Here is a 20,694-nt window from a genome sequence, read left to right on the forward strand (position 1 = left end):
AATAAAGCTTCCATTTGAATATAAGCCCATGCTGCCTTCTGCAACTACTGTAATTTGTCTTGGGCTCTCAGAGCACCAAAGTCATGCTCCTGGCTGGTACCTTGTGGTGTAGGCAAGGGTAACATCAAGCCCTAGAACAGTTAACTGATGAGCCAAAGGGCAGAGGGGGAAAAATAAATCAGTGGTGAAGCTGGGAAGACAATCCAGGAAAAAAATAAAAAGAAACCTGATTTCTATCTGTAACTACAAGGTCATGCTCCCTGTTAAAGCACCTGTAACCTGCCACCAGCTATTCCTGTAGCTGGCAAAAGCTTGGTCTCCACCAAGGGTATCATCTTACCAAGGTTTCAGTTATCTAATAAAGTTGTTACCAGGCTAGTACCTTAAATATCAAGCAGCAAGTCACAGCCCGTTACACCAGGTTTCCCTTTATTAAGATCTTAAGTACAGAGAAGTACTAGCCATGTTAGTCTGAAGTCAGACAGAAAACAGGGCAGGGTGGCACCTTTGACTAGCTGGGTCAGAGAGGCACGGTGCTTTCATAGGCTAACTGCTACCACAACCAACTACGCTCTACTTGGGGATGGCACAGCCTCAAGACCTTCAGGCAAACCATGCTTCAGGAGCTACTAGGACATAACTCCAAAGCTAATCTCTGAACAACCATCTGGATGGTGACCAAGCCCAGCTTGCCACAGCTTCAAGTTCAAACCCAGCCAGGCCATGTGTCCATTCATCCACATTCACAAGGAAGGTTTCCATCAGCAATAACTCAAACACACAACATAGTTTCATAGTGGGTAGGGTCAGAAGGGACCTGAGCAGATCATCAAGTCCGACCCCCTCCTATGGCAGGAAGGAGTACTGGGGTCAAACGACCCCAGCAAGGTGTTCATCATACACTTATAAGATGCACCACGTGCCCCATATAGCCTGTGCCATAGGGCCATACTGCTAAAACAGCATCCAGGCTTAAAAACTGAGAACTCTGTTTAAGCAGTGCAGTTTCTCCACCAGCCAAGCTGACCGTCATGAGTTGTCACTAGGGGAGTTGCTGTGGGTATCTTAGCTTGTCAGAAAAATCTCTTCATTGTTGTTGCCAGTGATTTGCATTCCTTCACAGTATAACAGTTCTCAGACCCCAGGCTGTAGCATCCAACTCTATTTTTAAGTTGTTTCTGTACTTCCTGCTGCTGCTGACACATTGCAAGATCTGTTGTAAGTTGCTGCTTACTAGGATGGGATAAAAGAAAAAAGTACATATGGAGAAAACAGACACAACCCAGCTCTTACTGATTATAGACACAGATAGGGCCAGGCATCACATTGCAACAACAAAAAAACAAAGTCAGGAAGCTTCCTGAAGTTCAGGAGTGGATCTAGTGTGCTAGGGAAGGGGGATTGGGAGTGGGCTGCTTATCTGTCACCCAACCGGCCTCTTGTTACAGGTTCTTGGGCAAAAGAGATCCAGACTGTAGGAAGTAAAAATTTGTCAGAAAAGAGTAGTGCCCCATTTCTGGGCTGGATGCGAGTTGAGACAAGTGATGCAGCAGAGACGTGATGATTCACTGTGGTTACTTCTGTCTGACAACACGCCAGGGCAGGGCTCAGCCTCTCCAGCAAGTGCGAGCTACTGATGGCATCACAATGAGAGCACTCAGAGCAGCCAGAGTCTGGATTATGCCATCACTTGGAAGACTCACAGCCCATGTAGGGCTGCTGGCAGGGAGGGTATCCTTGGGGGAGCTGCCAGCAGCCAAAGAGAACAAAACCGAAGTCTTTGACTTAGTGTTGGAGCCGGCCGTAGGCCGGGTGGGAAAGAGCGGAGTAACCCCTCTGTGCTGCCATTTAACAGCCTCTGTTGGAAGACTGTGGCTGCCCTAAGGAGGCAAGAGTGACCTCATGTCTGAGCAGATCAGGTGAGCATGGAGCATAGGGCACATGACATGTCTTTTACACAGGACCATTCCCTGAACCAGAAGCTGTAGGCACACAAAATCTATCCAAATTATGCAGGCTCGAATGTGCATAGGGTGGGAGGAAGTGACACATTTCAGCCTAACATACTCTGAGACCATCACCAATAATACCACAAGTCATCAAGCGGATCAGTGCTTGCTGTTAAAGACAGGGGCCTAAAATCAACCCTATTGTAAGGCACGGAAATCAGTGGTTGCAATGGAAGAGGAAACCATTCTCTCCTTTAACTCAGCCTATCCTGTCCCACTATATAGTACTTCCTTTGAGTGTTTCAGCCAGGGGAGTGCAAGCATCTCGGGGTGGTGGCAGACAGAGCTCCATACCATCTGTAGCCCCTTTGGGCTTCTTAGCTCTTCCCAAGAGCAGACTGAAGAGGGGTGAGCTCTGTAGCCACTTAGCTGTGCTCAAGAGAGTCACTCACCCCTGCCCCCCACCCCCCTTGCATTTTCCTGACACCTACCCTTCCAGATAGGGTACTAAAATCTCCAAAACCAAGAGACAGAGAAGCTGGCTCCAAGTCAATGGTGCTGCCTGGGAGGCCTTGGGCTGCAACTTCTCATGCCTCTCCCTGCGCATCTGGGTCTACTGTACCATTTCATGGCTGGTTACGGTGGCTTTGACCCCGTTCCAACACTCCAGATCAGGCTGTGCTCTTTACAACCCTCACAGCCCTGCTAAGCTAATGAGAAAGCAGAGACTCGCATGGGCAGGCTGACCCACTGAAAGGCACTTCTCCAGCAGAAACACATTCACCAAAATAGTACGCAGCAGAATGTCCCTGGACAGAGCTTGGCCTGGGGAGCTAGGAGGCCCCAGTTCTCCTTCCAGCTATTTCCACACCTGTTGGAAAGTCATCTTGGCTGCTCTGTGACTCAATTTCTCCATGTGAGAATTTGGGACAATACCACATATTTCTTACAGCAGTTGAGAAGCTTAATTGATGGCAGAGGACAGAGAGCTCTAAAGGAAGGGTGCTTGGAGGGCCAAATGCTTTTGATGGTGGATTGTCCATCACTCAAGGCCTTTACAAAGTGATCCAAGCTCAGTTTAAAATAAATATATGCCCTGGTTGCACCAGACCTGCCAGCATTATGCAAGAGGTCAGATAATCATAACTGCCCCTCCCAATCTTAGATCCACAAGTTTCTCAGAACAGGCTGGCCGCCTCTAGAAAAGCATGCCAAGTTTATTAGTCACTTCCCCCTGGCCCACCAAGTTCATCATGAAGCCTGATTATATGGATTAAATGTAGGTCTTCTTATTTCTTCTCAGAGCTCAGGACCTCTGGATCTGGTGGTAGAGTCCCGTGGAGGCTTCTGTCATCATGAACAACACAAGCTTATATTTTCTCAAGGACAAAGTCATGTGCCCCTTATGCCTGGAGTTGTTCACTGACCCCGTCACCACAGCCTGCGGGCACAACTTCTGCATGGACTGCCTGCAGAACTACTGGGACCACCAAGCCTTGATCGGAGAGAGCCCCTACTGCCCGCAGTGCCAGGAGCCCTTCAGTTCAAGGCCTAGACTCTGCCAAAACATCAACCTGGGAGAAATAGCAAAGCTCGCCCAGGAGGTTCAGGCCATGACCAAGCTTCCCCCAGCAGGTCCCAACAACATCCCCTGCGATTTCTGCTCCTCTGGGAAACTCAAGCCCATCAAGACCTGCCTCCAGCATACACCCTCCTTGTGCGAGACCCACACCCAGCTACACTACAAAGACAAGGTATACAGGAGCCACCAGCTGCTGGAGCCCATCAGTGACCTGAAAGCCAGGCTGTGCCTCAAGCACCACAAGCTGCAGAAGCAGAACTGCCGGGCAGAGGGCAGCTTCCTCGGTCACACCCGCCTCCAGGAGGGGCGCAGGAACCACGAGGCAATCCCCTTGCAGGGGGAGAGAGCCACGAAGGCGGTGAGCAAGACAGTGACCCTTATGGCACAGGCTGCAGCCTGGGCTTACTTAGCATGATTTGCCAGCATAGCTGCGAGGCCATACACACAGCTGCCCCATGGCAGCAGGACCCAGCAGCTGACAGGAGCATGTAGCCAGGCCCACACTTTCTACCAGCCACCATGGCCCATTTAAAAGCTATGCCTACGCAGGGCACAGGGCATGCCTTGCTGGCATGTTGCAGCGGTGGAAATAGCGGGAGCTATAGGTGTAACCCCCTCTGGCAGCCTCCCTGTAACAGGAGCTATCTCCTGGTAGGAGAAGCTAAGACAGCAATTTTCAACAAGGGTGCTGTGGCACCTAGGGGTGCCGCCACATGCTTTGAAACGTGCCATAAGGTTGGGGAGATAAGCAGATAAGGACAGGCTCAAGCATGCCCCTGCTTGGCCAGTCCCCCAGCCCACTGCCTGGCCCCTCTGAAACAAAGTAAGCACTTTAATTCATACACACGAGCTTCTGAAATTGGGTGCCACTCAGTTCACAACAGTTATGGAGGGGTTTCAAGTCCAGTGAGGTTGAGAACCACAGAGCTGAAGCATAGGAAGTCTTCCACAAGGCATAGGAGGTCCTCCACGGGGCCCAAATTAAATCCTTGGCACTCACAGACCAGCCAGCAGTAAGCTTGAGGTTAGGCTGACCCAGCACAGATGGGAAGCTGTGTTGGTTCAGGCAGTTCCTTGCTCCACTGGACAACATGGTGAATCCCACTGGAAGGTTACATAGTAAACCCCTGTTCCCAGAAGCAGTGCTGAGCTCAATGGGGTAAGTGTTTCAGGAATCTCCCAGACTCGTTAGCACCACTACAAATGGCCCTGAGTACAGATGTGCCAAAGCCAGTAGCCACCATGCATTTGTGTAAATTAGTGCAAAGCCCGTTGCTGCTTATTTCACTATTACCACGACTAGTGCACAACATTGGCTTTTGCACAGCCTGAGGGACCTCCCACTGAAATCCATGGAAAGACTGTGGGCCAGGTCATCTGCCATCAATTCTCCCCAGTGGAGCTGCATAGATTTATGCCAGCTGAGGACCTGGAGCATTGATTTCAGCCGGTTAGACTGAGACTTTAGCAAAGGCACAACCTGTACAGATTCAGATCAGAGGCTCTTTCCAGCATGGGTACTTCTGAGGACAAGTCAAGCTAACAACTCAAGAGAGTGGGAAAGAGTTTGTACCTGCCTCAAGAGCAGCTCCTCTAGAAAGCCTGCAACAAGCTGAACATCTGGTAACACAACGGCCAGAGGCAGGACCCACACACAATACAGCAGTGGATTTCAACCTGTTTTCAGGTTGAATGGAGATGTGGACCCCTTTGAATTGTAAGTGTGGGTATTCACACACTTTGGATTGATCATAGTCATCTTCCAAGGACCACTTAGTAAGCTGACCCCCACGGGTCCACAGACCACGGGTTGAAAACCACTGCTCTAGAGGGAGCAATCTCTCTCCCCTCCATCTCTTGGGTGGGCCTAGCCAGTATGCTGTAAGAGACTGGAAGTCATGGGATGCTTCCAGGTCTCAGCAGGGCCTCATATTACCTTCTGAAGCATGAGATTTGGGTCCTCTGGCCCATCACAGGACAAAAAGGCAACTATTTGAAGCAGCTTCCTGCCCATTATTGCCTTCTCTGTAGATATTCTTCGAGGCCAATAGCCAGATAGCTCCATTCTGCTCCCAAGGCTGGAAGAGAGCATAAGGGAAGAAAGCTAGCTTTCACATGTCCATCCCACCTGGAAGAAACAGGTTGTAACTCTAGGGGTCTTGGCTCTGCCCTCTCAGACCTAATCCAGCCTAGTTCCCTTGACAAAGCCACACCAACTGAGGATCTGGTCTTTCCATGTTCATCAGTCAGTAGTCCAGTACCCCCAAGATCCACATACTCCTCTGTTGATGCTATTTAGACCTGCATATCTCTATCATTCAGGGCAGACAATGACAGAACAAACCTACTGGGCCCCAGCCATTGGTTGGCTGGCTCTTATATGGGAGATCATGCTGTGAAGCCAAGAAGCTTTGGTTGTAACAAGTGACTAGTGGGGTCGGGACACAAAAGAAAGAAGATCTCTTGCAAATGCCTTAAGCACCAAGCCATCACTACATACCACGTGTTCCTTTAGGATACAATTAAGCTTGCAATGAGCTCGCTCGGCCTCTATCTACCTTAATGCTGGAATATTGAATTTCAGAAGCCCGCATCTCATCAGGGAGCAGAGCTGAGAAGTCAGCAGGTGCTTTGCAGCCATCCTGCCCTGGGCTGCCATCTCCCTAGAGCCAAGGAGGTAAAGGGAAAACACAGCCAGGGCAATAGGTTCTTGAGGGCAGGGAACATCTCACTGGAAGGCCTCAAGCCCATAAGGGTCTCCTGAACAGACTGGGGGTATAAAGCCTGGTGTGACCTTATGGTGCTGCAAATTATTGCTATTACTTCACTGCTGTTGCTCACACCTGGATCAGGACCCCTAAGGAAAGCCAGGTTGCTGCAGGAAACAGCAGTGGCTTTATGGGTTAGCATTGAACCCAGTGCCTCAGGGGGAACCATGCTGCTGGAAGCACTGTTTTTCAGAGGGAATATGAGTCAAAGTCCTGACCCTGGCTGATCATTGAATGAGGTCTTTCATAAGATCAGCTGTATTAACCCCCATGCCCTAGCTGGATTTCAGCTTTGGCCAATGACATTCACACCACCCATCTATCTACAATTTCCCCTGGCTATTGCCAGCTTCCCTTTTCCAACCAACCTGTTTCGTAATGTTGTTGCATGCTTCTAAGTAGCTGCCCTGTCCCACACCCAGGGGCTGGAGGAACTCCTATATCTGGTCAGAAAATGGGTTTTCCTCCATGAAAAGTTCAGATAGTTTTTTGGGCAAGAAACAAGCCCTGAAATTTGAAATATTTCAGTTTGCAAGTGCTCCTCTGTGATCAATGTCCCTCTTCGTCATTTTGGGCTGGGCTTCCTAGCTGGACTGTGGAGATGTCCAGCCAGGTAGCCCAGGGAGATGTCTACCAGGGGAGTACAGTTCAGAAAGAATGAAAACATAACCCAAACTACAATTCCTACAGGGCACTGCAGCCACCTCTTTTGAATAGAGGTATTGCAGCACTCAGACATTACCTTCTCCCACTGAAAGCAAGCAAAACCTTCTGCAAGGAGCAAAATTTTTTTCTTCTTCTTTTTTTTGCAACAAAAAGTAAGTTCAGGGCACTGCATTAAGTTATGTTTCATTCCTGTTCGGATGTCCACAGTCCTCAAACTGTCAGCTCTCGCTAACACATGTTCAGGAGCATGGTGCAGCAGTGAGCTAAGAGCCTGTGCAGTCACCAACACCAAGGGACACTGCATGTACATTTGCCACTGCTAAACCATAGATTTGCTCTTCCCTTTACAGGTGGAAAACGAGCAAGTACAAGTCAACATGGAAAACCAGATCATCATGATGGCCTCCGATGGTCATAGGCACAAGGAAAGGGTCATCTACCTCATGGTAAAGCCACTGCTTCCACGCTCAGCTTGACCAAAACTAGTTCCCACAAGGGTCTCCCTACTAGGGTGGGCCCTGACGATCCAACAGCCATTCTGTCCCATGGGACCCAGAAAAAGGGGGTCTTGGTCATCAGGGGGACTCAACTTGGGCATTTCTCCTAGTAATTAGGCCCACACTAAACTCAGTGGTTTTTCTCTTTTATCTGTCTATTCACCAAGGAGTCATATTCTGATCCCCTACTCTAATGTTTTAGCAGGAGAGTTACCACTCCTTGCAAGCTACGTGGTATTTGGATTTGCCCCAATATGATTTAGTGTTGGGGGCCAGAGAACTTTTCTGCTGGTTATTGTAGGTTAGTCCTGGATTATTGGCTCAACAAGTCAGACAGAAGAGGAAAGCACCTTTCTGGAGAGTGCCAGTACTCCCCATCTCAAGTCCATGCACCTCACTAAACTCAGTGACCACAGCCCATGCATGTCTCCTTCCCATGCAGAGAGTGGTCAAGAATGCACGAGATGAGGTGAACCAGACCTTTGCAGAGATTATCAAGGAGCTCAAGATCATGCAGGTGAAGGTGCTGGAGTTTTTGGACAAGGAGGAGAAAGCAGCTCTCGTCCAGATGGGGAACTCCATTCAGCAGAATCAAGTGAAGCTGGCCGACCTTTGGAAGCAAAGCCTTTGGATGACCGGCCTCCTGGAGAATACAAGTGACCAGCAGTTCGTGCAGGTAGGGTTCCTGCCACATGTTCAAGTTAAAGCTGGATAGAAACCAGCTACAGAGTTATAACACATTTTCAAGCACTGACTTGATAGCCGGTTGGCTCTTTTTATAGCCGGAAAGTCATTTTCAAATCAAGTGATAATTTGTTTGCACTTGGCCTATCTACATTTATTACGCATTTAACCAATCAATTGTGCAATAATCACTTGTAGCCAGTCTTAATTGTGCAATAATCCACTTGTAGCCAGTCTTACTTTGCATGTGTAGCTGGTCTAAATTAGTCTTACTTTGCACATATGGCTGGTCTAAATTCATTGCACGGTTAGCCAGTTAATTGCATAATATGCAACATGTAGCAGGGGCCCATGTCTCCACAGCCATCTGCACTTTTTGGAATGGTCTATTCGACTTCCATGAGGGGTCTGCCCTGAACTTGGCATCTAGAGCAGGGGCAACCAAGATATTATTGCCTGTGAGCCAGACAAATTGGACACCACTGGTCTGTACCACCAGCCACTGTCATAGGTTAAACTCCTCCTCATGGAGATGCAGATTGCTGTTCTGGGTCCACGTCTGTTAGGCTCAGCATGCTCTGAACCCCTGGAGTCTGAGTCCAAGCGCTTCCCCGGGTTGGAATCTCTAGGCTCACTCTCATGGTGCTGACCCAAGAGATGGGACCTGAGGTCTAATTGCCTGGCTCATGGAGCTCGTACTCCCCCTTCCAGGGTCCCCAAAGAATTGAAACCTGTGCTCTCTGAGCTCCATTCTGGACCAGTTTGATGCTTCCAGGGCAAAAGGTAGGTGTGAGCCTACACACCTACCAACACTGCCTTTTGAAAACACCATTACTCTTTACTTAGCAGCACAAGAGTTGTGTGGATTAGATAAAAGCACTAACCCCAGCATGCCTTTCCCCACCACTCAAGAGCATTCTTTCGGCTGAGCACAGGGTCCTCTGGAATTGCCCAGGATTGCCTTATGACCTCTTTTTTCCTGAAGCCAAATTACCCTGCCCTACCCCTATTGTGAAAGCACACTCATTTCTGCCCCTCTTACGTAAGCTTCCTGTGACACCCTTCAAATCTTTTCTTGGGAGTCTCTTCCCACCCCTCCCCATCTCTCCCTTGTTACCTGTGGGCCACCTCTATAATTGAATTCATTCCAGTGCACCAGCCCCATAGCTAACAACCAACAGCCCCTCAATGCAGTGAACAGAACTAGGCCAGCTTCTAAACCAGAAGTATTTCCATTTGTATTTGAAGAATCTTGCGGTTTTCAATAAATCTGTCTGGAAAGAAATGAGACTCACTCCCCAAATCAAGTCTAAACAACCTTCCTTCGTGAGACATCCATTCTGCCCTAATTGCAACAGACTGCAGTTCCTGGATTGCATGCTTGTTTCTGGATCCAGACAGGAACCCTATGCTGAAAAAAATAAGTAAACACTGCAGCAAAATTCAGAGAGTCAGTTTAGAGAATTGGCTTTGAGGTAGACTCCAGTGTAATGGAGAACAATCCTGTCCTGGCTCTTAGGAGATGGTAACATTTGGCATCATCTCAAACACATGAGTAGCATAAAATCCATGCTCTGCAGAGGACCATTAAAGTCAGTGTAATTTAAGCAACGGTTAGGCTTCCCCGCCGTGCTCTTTGCACACAGGAGAAGTCAGCCACCTGCTAACACCCCAGCTCTCACTGTTCAAATACTGTGCCACATTCTTTTGCATATAACATTGCAGGAATTTCCAATCCCCTTTCATAGCTTTTCTAGGAACTGGAGTGCCTTGATTATGCAGCAATAACGGCCTCTCAAATATCTAGATATATTTAAACCTCAGATGTCGTTTCACAACCATAACTTTGACCTTCTCTCCCCATACAAGCACGCACCTGCTCTTTCCTCCGTGCTGAATCCCGAGATCTGGAGAAATTTATTACGGGCCAGATTCTGACACAGGAACACAGACTTTGTAGTTCGTACCTCCGCAATAAACACCCCCACACCGTGGAATAAGCTGTCGTTTAGTAGGAGGACATCAGAACCTGGCCCAGTGGCATCAACAGTGAATGGCTATAGTTCCCCAAATGGTCTCTGCCTCACAGGAATTCCCCAAACTGAAGCAGCTGGGAGCCTGCCCAGAACGAGTGGTCAGCCTGAAGTGTGAGGAGTCCTCGAGTTTCATAGGCGTCAAGCAGATGCTGAGTGATCTGAAGGCCCAGCTAGCAGTGGTTGCTCTCCACTTCGTCAATAAAATCCTTAAGACAGGTGAGTGAGCTGTTTTTGCTGAGAGTGTTTTTACCCCCAAAGGACCTTTCTGAGCTGCACCCCCAGGTCCCAGCTCCTCTGGAAGTACTGGGAAGACAGGACAGTGCTGGCATTGGCAGGTACTTTTTTTAGCGGCCGAAATGGGGAACGCCATCAAGGATGCTATTGCCAGGTTTTCAGTGGGTAGTTGTCTTCTGCCATTGACTGCAGAGGACTTCTCCATCCTGGAGGAGCCCCTATGTCCTCCCCCTTCCAGAACAGCTAAGACTCTAAGACCGGCTGGTCTCAATTACATAAATGTCTCCCTCGGTGCTGCTCTGCAAGGGAGTCCAAACACACAATGGTGCATTTGGCACCAGCCACCTTCTACCGAGAGTCCAAGCCGAGACCTTTCATGGATCAAGAGACCGGTTCAGGTGCCTTATCAACCTTCTGTGGAACAGCACAGCTTCCGAGCCACTAGTCAGCACTGAACAAGTTCATGCCCCACCATATCATGGATCCCATCTCATGAAGGCTAACCTCCCACTCCTCTCACTGGCCTGGGTCAAGGAGGTAACCTAACTTGTGGTTTCTCATCTCGGGAATACTGTTCCTACACCACATCCTACTATCTCAGGACAGTGGTATCCTCACCTCACCCCCAGCCTCCCATACCCATGTTCCCATTCACAATATTAAATCACCTACACCTTCCCATGAAGCATCTAGATTACAGCACTAAAAGGGAATGAGAGGAGGGATCCCTTGGACAGTCTGGACTGTGCCTCCACTTCAACCACCAGGCCTCAACTGGCATAAATCCATGTAGCTTCATTTACCGCAGTGCATCCATGACAATTTACACCCCATCCCACTACCTTTACGCACCATCCTCCAGTGGCCATCAACTGACTTGCACGTTGCTACAATCATACAAGTGAGAGCTGGACAAAGGAACTTCATGATATTCCAGCTTAAATCCAAATCCAAAAGTCAAATATTACCTACAAATTGTTCCCCTTCCTTTTCTAACACAAGAGATGCATCACATCTGACTGGGCTTGGAGATGCTGTTTAAAAAGCTGTTCTTGAGGTATTTCTGTATTTGGGAATTCAGTCCTGGGCAGGAACATGCATGCAGAAACAGGGCATGAATGGAAAGCAAGGCAGTTAACCTAACATTTTTGAACCCTGTGCAGAACATTTTGCTTTGATAATTAGACAAAATTCAAGAGGGAAGGAGAGATCCTAGGGCCTCCTCCCCCATTCCAGTCCACACATTTGTTCAACAGTTCACCCACCCTCATTTTCCAGAAGCTGAATGAACAGCTTCTGTGCCTTTTATTTTACAGGCATCACCATGCAGCCCTATGAGGTGATACCACCCAATATGGACAGGAAGACCCTCCTGAAGTGTAGGTCCTGGCTACATTTCTTGGCTTTCTTTTCTCCGGTCTCTGTGCCCTAACTTCAGGGAAAGGTCTAGTCCAGGGGTAGGCAACCCCTGGCACAGGTGCTAGAGTGTAGCACTCAAAGGCATTTTGCTTGGCACGCACACCTTGGGGGAGGTAGCAGGGAAGGGCCCAGGGCTGTGCTGCCACAAGGGTTGGGCCCCTTACGGCTCCCCTGCCATGCAGCCCTGGCACATAAACATCTTACAAGTTGAAGTTGCAGGTGTTTTTGGCACTATGCTCAAAAACATTGCCAACCCCTGGTCTAGTCTAACTGCTGGAGATGGCAAGGTCCTTGATGGAAGGAACTCAGCAAGCTGGAATCGTCAAAGGCCCAGGAAGGACAGAAGAACATTAGGAATGTGTTTTACTGCTAAGGCAATGGGAGGTGGGAGGAGTAGCACATACCACTCTGCCCAAGGTGAACCCTAGAGGAGCCTAGCAGGCAGACTCCATGAGTAGCACTAAAGGTTTCCCTCTGCACAAACACAATGAAGGAAGCTGTGCAAATCATCGCTAGTCCAGAGAGCTCGCAGCCTAACCACACAGTCCCAATGATGCAGTCAGTGAGGGGAAGGTTGTGATTACCTTACATTTGGGTTGAACTGGATGTCAAGTGACGCACGGTCAAGGGGCAGTGGATCAGGCCCTATGAAGAGAGACTAAAGGGCCTGAACCTATTCAGCCTCCACAAGAGAAGGATCAGAGGGGATCTGGTGGCCGTTTACAAACTCACCAGGGGGACCAGCGGAAATTGGGGGAGGCTCTGTTCCCTCAGGCACCACCCGGGGTTACTAGGAATAACATCCACAAATTGTTAAGAGAAGGTTCAGGCAGGACATCAGGAGACATTACTTTGCAGTTAGGGCTGCCAGGCTCTGGAATGGACTCCCAAGGGAGGTGGTGCTCTCTCCTACCTTGGGGGTCTTCAAGAGGAGGCTGGACAGATATTTGACTGGGGTGATATGATCCTGGCACCCGTTCCTGCCCGGGGCAGGGGGTTAGACCTGACGATCTGTTTAGGTCCCTTCTGAACCTAAGCACTATGAAACTATGACTAAGAGTTTCCAACCTCAAGTACAGCACTGAGCCTCAGGTTCATTCATTGTACGGTGGGGACCACAACTACAGAGAAAGGACATGAGGCCTCTTTAGTAAGTGTTTGTAAAGAGCCTAGGAGCTCAGATAAACACTATACACATTCTAGGTGTTATTAAAATGTTAGCTTGGGGTATCTAGCAGGGGGGAGGCTACACGTGTGTGAACATTTTCGTGTGCATCAGGGGTTTGATAGTGATAGAAATCATGCTGTGCTGTTCAGTCATAACAGGGCATCTCTAGCAGGCTAACTACACATAATACCTGCCTGTCTGCATCTAGAGTCCTTATGGGAAAATCCACTGATCCCTTTGGAAGATAGGTCTCCTGTAGAGAAGGTAACTAACAATCACATAGCCCATCTACCAAACACTTTGCTACCAGGCACCTTGGCAGCTATTTCGCACTTTAACAACAACCCCCCCTACGCACTCACACACCTCCTCTCCTACCCCCCCCCCCCACTTCCCCCCGGCCCCCGAACTGTACTAGGAAACAAACTAAGCCCAAGATGGAATAAGGTACAAGCCGCATCTCTCAGTCTCATTAGCATTGTAGCAATGACTCTCACTGCCTGTCTGAAGCAGCAGGTAGCTTGCAGAGGCCTGCTCAGTCTATTTACCAACAGTGCCAAGTGTAAATTAACTTCGGAATAAAGTAAAGGCTACCTCTGTAACAACAGTAACCTGCAGGTCAGGTGCTTTGGGATACAAAGGATGCAGCCAGGTCTAGTTCAGCCCCAAAAGTTTTGAGAAGAGAGTTTTCCAGAAACAAAAGGCAAGTTTATGATTTGCTTTTCAAATCCCAATAGATTATCCATGTGTTTCGGAACCCAAATGCTGCCCCATTCCCAAACAGCCTCAAACTGAAGTCAGTCTCAAGCTGCCTGTGAACACATGAAGCTGATGACAGGCTGTGCCGAAAGAAAGGCAAAATACTTACATACACTACGTATTAGTATTGGCACATGCATTACATTTCCAAGTCTGTCCATCATCAAGATCTACAAGCAGAGATAGTGTTGTGTTAGTAAGAAATGATTAGGCACTTGTACATGTTATCTTGTGTTAAAATCGTGCCTCATCTTAAAATAGGTCTGCAAAATTTAAGAGACTAATTATTTCAATTAAATTCTATTACTTGTGCCTGTAATAAAAACAGCCCAACCACTTGATTTGTGGGGATCGTAATTTAACGGAATAATTATTTCATTTTGACCCTGCAGTGGTAAACTGCCTGAAGAACTCAATGCTGGTTTTAGGCTTATGTAAAAAAAAAATTGGCCTTTTGGATTTAGGACCAAGGAGATCAGTCTCTTTTTCAAACTGGCTAGAAGTCTGAAATTGCAAGACAAGACCGTTTTTGACCTCTTTGTCAAGGATGTTGACAGGCAATTTCAATGTTGACAGCTAGGTGTTTAGCTGGGGTCACCTAAACCCAGCACTCTTTCCTGCCTATGCAGGGGGTCGGACTCGATGATCTATTGAGGTCCCTTCCGACCCTAACATCTATGTTATGGTCTTATCTGGCCTCAACATAGCATACCATATCTTAAAAAGAGATGCTAACCAAAAAAGCAATTATTTGAGGAAGTCTGGTTGGTGACCCAGAAAGAATTTAGTTAGTTTTAAAACCAAATTACTTTTCTCTACTTGAAACTCAGTCACGAAGGAAGTATTTTGGTTGTCCTACATATCAGAATTGGGATTTTTTGGATAGGGAAGAGACATGCATGCACACACATCCCCACACCCTCCTTCCCTTGTATTTTCTGTAACCTAAACGTTGCAGCACCTTACTGGAAAATAAAGTGAACTAGAGTTATTTGTGAGTGACTGGGTGCAATGGAAAAAGTTAGCAAGCAGCACGATAGTGATAAGCATGGCATGAGGGGGTTTGCATGTGGCTTTGTACTTAACTGATAATACTTAACCTTAAATGACTACAGTGGAAGATGACTACCATTTCCATCTGGCCCCTGATTTTTAATCACTCAAAACTTCCTGAAACTTTCACTTTTCAGGCTAGCACTCTTCTCCAGTTCCCCTCCCCTCCTTCAAGATTTGGAGTACAATTGGGCAGGGGAAGGGAGAAAATACTTATTTTAAATTCTCTTACAGACTTTTTTTTTTGAGCAATGCTACAACCAGCCTAGCCGAGGATGGAAATTGAGATTTGAATGGCTGTTGTCCTCAGAGAGAAGTGCCTTTGAGCACTTCAGTGAAAACTGGCTTGGTTTTGACCCAAAATTATCATGTCTAGCATGCACCTACGCTTTATAGATGGAGTTGCTAAGTTGCTGATGGGTCGGCTCAGACCTGCGCTCCATGATTTCAGTTGGAATGGGACCAGCCCCAGAGCGCAGCTCAGGAAAGTGAGCCTTATGCAGGTGCAGCTAACCTAGTAAAGCAACAACCACCATGCTAAAGGTGTGCAAGCTTTAACCAGTGGCTGGCAGCTGCTTCAAGTTTGCAGGAGAGAACTCTGCTGGGATTCACTTTAAGGCTTCTGCAGCCTGGGAGAAGAGCCATCCTGGACACCAGCTGAGCTGTACAGCAGACAGGCTTCCTCCCACAGATGGCCCAAAATACCTGGGACATGCTTCCTAGTGGCGGTTACCCAACTAGCTTCAGGTGACATATATGGAACTTGCATCTGTAACAAGGCATTATCATGCCATTGGAAGGCGTTTCTTCCACACAATTCCCCCTCCACCCTATTGTTTCCCTTTTCATTCAAAGCCAAGAAGACTTTCAGACAGTAGATGCCTTCTTGCACATGCTAAATTCTAGCTACATAATCATGGGTCATTTCTTGAATGCAGTATGACACCATACACTTGGTATAGCTCTGGATACATGGGCGGCCTTCTCAATTATGAAAGGTTTGACCTACACAGTATAATACATTATGGGTACAACCCAAGAGCAGCAATAATTCTCAGAGGTGATGGTAGATTTACAGTAGTGTCTAGGACCCTACTGTACTTGAAACAAAGATGACTTCCTCCAACCCCATAAGAGACCACAAATGGGTACAGACAGACTGAGGAGCACAAGGAAGGGGAGACAATACGGTCCAATTCATTTAAGTGGCATTTCACAGAGTTCCTCATCCTTCATTTGGGACTAAACCGACTGTCTCCTGGGCTCCTCCCTTCCCCACTCAACCTCCTTGGGTTCATGTTTCCTTTTGCATGCCCTGACCCACATCTCCTCCTTCCTCTTGCAGACTATTGCAACCTGAACTTTGACCCCAACACCACCAGCGAAGAGCTGCTGTTGTTCAAGGAGACCCACTCGGTGCTGAACATTGGCATCATGCTGGAGTCCTCCTCCATGCCCTGCCAAGGATTCAACCACTGGCCACAGGTCTTGTGCACCCAGAGCTTGTGCGGAGGCTGCCACTACTGGGAGGTTGAGGTCTCAGATTCGTGGCTCTGCTTGGGAGCCACCTACAGTTATGCGCACAGGACCGGGAAGAACTACATCTACTTGATAGGCAGGAACAGCACCTCATGGTGCTTGGAGTGGGACTCGCTCAAATTCTCCGTCTGGCACAACAACATCCAGACAGTGGTGAAGGGCAGCTATTACCAAACTGTCGGGATCTTCCTAGACTATGCTGCTGGCTCCCTGACTTTCTACGGGGTCACCAACACCATGAACCTCATCTATCACTTCCTGACCACGTTCACAGAACCACTGTACCCCGCTGCCATGGTGAGCGGCGGAGGTTCGCTGTTCCTGAGGCAGCACCAGAAGTAGGAGCAGATTTGCTGCCTGGAGCTCACAGGGGCTCTTTGTTGCCAATAAAATTTGTTTCTATCTTATTGCCGGCCAAGCTGGGTTTTTAATTCATGGCTACAGCATTAATGGCATTTACACTCGGTTCTCCCCTGGGAGAACGGGATCCACCACTCAGGGGTGGGGAGGAAGGGGTCTTCCACCTGTTCTATCCAGCTCCCTGCATCATCTCTGCCTGGTGTCCTTTCAGCTTTGTAATACAAGACCAGGCGTCAGGCCTTCTAGCATTCTCTTCCCACATTAAGCAAATCATTTAACCTTGCTACGCTTCTTTCCCCCTTCCTCCTCTCCATCGGCTTCACGTGGGCATTAAGAGCCCTAATAACAGACCAAGATAGTACTAAGTGCTATTCACACAAGGCAGCCATGCTAAAATGGGCCACGCTGTTGAGAATCTAGGCTCTCCTGTGGTCTAGCCCAGATTTTTCCCTTGTTGTTCCTGGCTGTGCTTCCTTTTTACAAACCTGAAGTCCCCCTATCATAGTAGCTAGGGTCAGGAGGGACCTGAACAGATCATCTAGCCTGACCCCCTGCCACAGGCAGGAATGAATGCTGGGTTCACAGGACCCCAGACAGGTGATCATCCAAACTCCTCTTGAATTTGCCCAAGGTAGGGAGGGACGAGGACCACTTCCCTGGGAAGTTGGTTCCAGATTTTGGCCACCCTAACTGTAAAATATTGCCTTCTGATCTCTAACCTAAACCTATTCTCCATCAGCTTATTACCATTGCTCCTTGTCACCCCAGGTGGTGCTGGGGAGAAAAGGGCTCTGCCTATTAGCTGTTGATCTCCCCTGATGAGCTTGTAGGCAGCCACCAGGTCCCCCCTCAGCCTCCTCTTGCTGTGGCTGAACAGGTTCAGGTCCCTCAGTCTCTCCTCGTAGGGCCTGTCCTGCTGCCCTCTCACCAAGTGAGTGGCCCTCCTCTGAACCCTCTCCAGGCTGGCCGCATCCCTTTTGAAGTGCGGCGCCCAGACCTGGATGCAGTACCCCAACTGCGGTCTGACCAAAGTCATATAGAGGGGGAGTATCACCTCTTGGGGACTCTGTCCCATTCCAGCTGCTCTGCACTTTGCTGATAGTGCCAAGCAGCCTTCAAATCTAGCATGGCTCTTCATGGAGAGTTTCTGGTTCTGGGCTTGTACTGCTTGCCCACTCCTCCCTGACAGGCAGAAGCTCCACTCAACCTGGTCAGATGCTTTCTTTAGCACCAGAAATAGATAAGCAAGGGCTTGCATGGGTTCAACAGACCAAGGAAAGTTGCAGACAAATCGATCACTGGAACATCTTCCCTGAAGAATCTAGTTGGTTTCCCCCCTACAGTCTCAGCAAGAAGCCCATTTTAGGCACTAAAATTAGGTAAATGTATTTTTGAAGTTAGATTCAGCAAGACACACACATGCACAATCCCCCACACCCCCTTATTATTCATAACATCTGAAGTAGTCACGTTTCCTATAAAAGTTCATACCTCTCCAAACTAGTTATTGTCTCAAGGTGCCACCCTGCCCTGCCTACACCCTTATCAGTAAGCACAATTCAGCCTGGTTTACATCCCAGCAGTGTGATAAAAAGCAATGGCTCAGCTTGCTCCTTATTAGAAACCTCAAGAGAAATGGAGGCAGCACTTGCATGTCATTTTTTTTCCCATCCACAAAGAGCTGGCAGCTTCCCATAGTTACAGCCCAGTGATCCCACTAACTTGAGAAAGTATTTCAACAGCGTAACCAAGTGTAATATGCCAGAGCCTCTTCGGACTTATGTGAAGGTCTCTGTTCTCAGACTAATATTCAACTGGCCCCTGCAGTGGTTGGATTACTTTTACAGGAGACCCGTGTCAACACCACCTCTTAACAGGCCCTTTCAAGTTAACCTAAGATCTTGTGAACATTAATTGCTCTTTTGTTGCCTGCCGTTGCAGGCAGTTTGCTTCGGATGACAGCCCTGGCTGCCTCCCAGTGACACTGTGGCTGCATCCCAAAACAGCCATTTTTAAAAGAGTAGGTGCAGTTTTATCATGGGTATAAAGCATTTGGGAGAGGGGGGGCATGTTTTCTCATTTCTGTCTGTGCCTGTGCTACTACCTGACCATTTTTTACCTTGCACTTAGAAGCCAAGCAAGGTGTGGGCTGCTCAGAGCCTGGCTGGGAATGCTAGGCACTGCAGGAAACTAGGATGGGATTCAGTAAAAAGTCTTCTCAGTTCCTACCCAAGAGCTGCCCTAAGGCAGGCTATATATTGCTGTGGCTTTGCAAATCAACACTGCTGACTCCTGGCCGTTCATTGAGACCCACTATTCAGCAGCATTCAGACCTCTATTGCCTCCCCAGCTCTCAGGACTGCTGCGAAGAAGTCCCTGCACTTCAAAGCCAGAAGTGAAGCAGAGATGATTTGGAAATATCCCCAGCCACTGCTCTAGAGGCAACAGGGGATGTCCCCAGGAAGGGTGGAAAGGGCTTAGTTTTTGGTGGTTGTCTCAAGAAGGCCATGGAGGTGGTCTGGACATGCTCTGCAGTCAGGCTGTTAGGTGAGAATCGTGACGTTCATGAAAAGACCACGCGCACGCACACACTTCCAGTCTTCATGTTTGCAGAGAGAACCTGAAACACAGCCAACACGTTGCTAAGTATTCAGAATGCAACTAAAGGACCCAATCCATGTAAGCCAGACTCTTGCTTTCTTATTTCTTGGCATAGGTGCTGCTAGAGGAGAGCCTCCTTTTAACATGGCATCTGCAGATCCCTCATAGTGCTGTCACGTCCTGTTCCTCAGCTACTGAGCCTGGGATATGCGTGCATCCCTTGTGTCCAGCAAAGAATCATAAAAAGTAAGACTCCATCAAAAGAGGGAATTCTGGAGGTCTAGTCTGGTCCCTTGCCTGAGGCAGGATCCAAACCATCCCAAGCAAATCCTTGTCTAACCTGTTACTACAACTACACAGGCACCCCTGCCATACGGTGCCCTAACCTGCCACTGGTAGAGTAGAGGGACAACGGTGGCCAATGCCCTGCTGCTGCAAGGGTTGTTAAAATATGCATTCAAAAACTTTAAATATGAAAAGCCTCCTTTTCCACCTGCCTGCCCCCACCCATCCCCATATTCTTGCCCAGGAGACTGCATTTCAGTGGTAGATGGAACAATACTTGCACCTACCCCAATGATGCTCAACCAGGGTTTTGTGGCACCCCCAGGGTGCCATAAGATCCTTCTAAGGGTGCCACGTCTACACATGATTCACAAGATAAACCCAGAGATTTCAGATTGGAATTTGTAGTGTCAAAAAAGATATGCTACCCTGTTGTCATTTTTCCAACAGAATTGTTCTATTCTTTTTCCATAGTCAAAAAAAAGAGGGACAGCTAGGGCTGGCATTTTCTGAGAGGTGCCTTCAGCCTACAGAGATTGAGAATGACCAGTCTACCCTATTTGTAAACTGATGTGGAATTTGGAGGCTAAGGCAATTCAACGTCCTTGATTTGAAGTGTCATTGTCACCCCCACCCTTCACTGTCTAAGTGAAGTCCCCGCAGTGTTTCATCTCATGCAACAAATGGAATCCCAAAGGTTTTCCTTATCTGGGTGCCTGGAACCAGTTCAGCTCATCTTTTTTTCAAAAAAAATTAAAAAAAATAATAAAATCTGTGAGCGGTGATTTGATCCCACTCAGTTCTGGAGAACAGGTTCCATCTTGGACCAAAAGCCCATCCTAAATAAGGTTCCTTTAAACCCAATGACACTGGGCTTAAACAGCTCCCCCCAGCAAAAGGCATAAACAGCTGCAGCTCAGTGCATGCAATAGTTACCCAGATCACAGCCATCTACTCATGCGCAAATGATGGTTGACAAGTAATAACTCAGTACACTGCAGATGCACAAATCCATTTTTAAAAGATTAACTTCAGGCCAGCCTTTGCAGCACGGTTGAGTGGTTAGAAAATAAGAATCAGAACACCTGGGTTCT

General features: G+C 48.2%; 1 protein-coding gene across 2 annotated transcripts; it reads left to right on the forward strand.

The window, feature by feature from the left end:
* The first annotated feature begins 1,702 nt into the window (after nt 1-1,702).
* Nucleotides 1,703-16,722, forward strand: LOC109284796 (E3 ubiquitin/ISG15 ligase TRIM25-like). 2 transcript variants are annotated; one of them, XM_019494206.2, is made up of 7 exons: nt 1,703-1,919; nt 3,253-3,889; nt 7,316-7,411; nt 7,905-8,138; nt 10,236-10,398; nt 11,733-11,795; nt 16,161-16,722. In XM_019494206.2, exons 2-7 carry the CDS (start codon nt 3,305-3,307, stop codon nt 16,694-16,696), a joined length of 1,677 nt encoding a protein of 558 aa, XP_019349751.2. In that variant the 5' UTR covers nt 1,703-1,919; nt 3,253-3,304; the 3' UTR covers nt 16,697-16,722. The 2 variants fall into 2 exon arrangements, with proteins under 2 accessions (XP_019349751.2, XP_059588096.1); XM_059732113.1 differs by lacking the exon at nt 11,733-11,795.
* The last annotated feature ends 3,972 nt before the right edge of the window (nt 16,723-20,694 follow it).

The sequence above is a fragment of the Alligator mississippiensis genome, chromosome 8, assembly GCF_030867095.1.
Source record: "Alligator mississippiensis isolate rAllMis1 chromosome 8, rAllMis1, whole genome shotgun sequence".
Classification (NCBI taxonomy): Eukaryota; Metazoa; Chordata; order Crocodylia; family Alligatoridae; genus Alligator; species Alligator mississippiensis.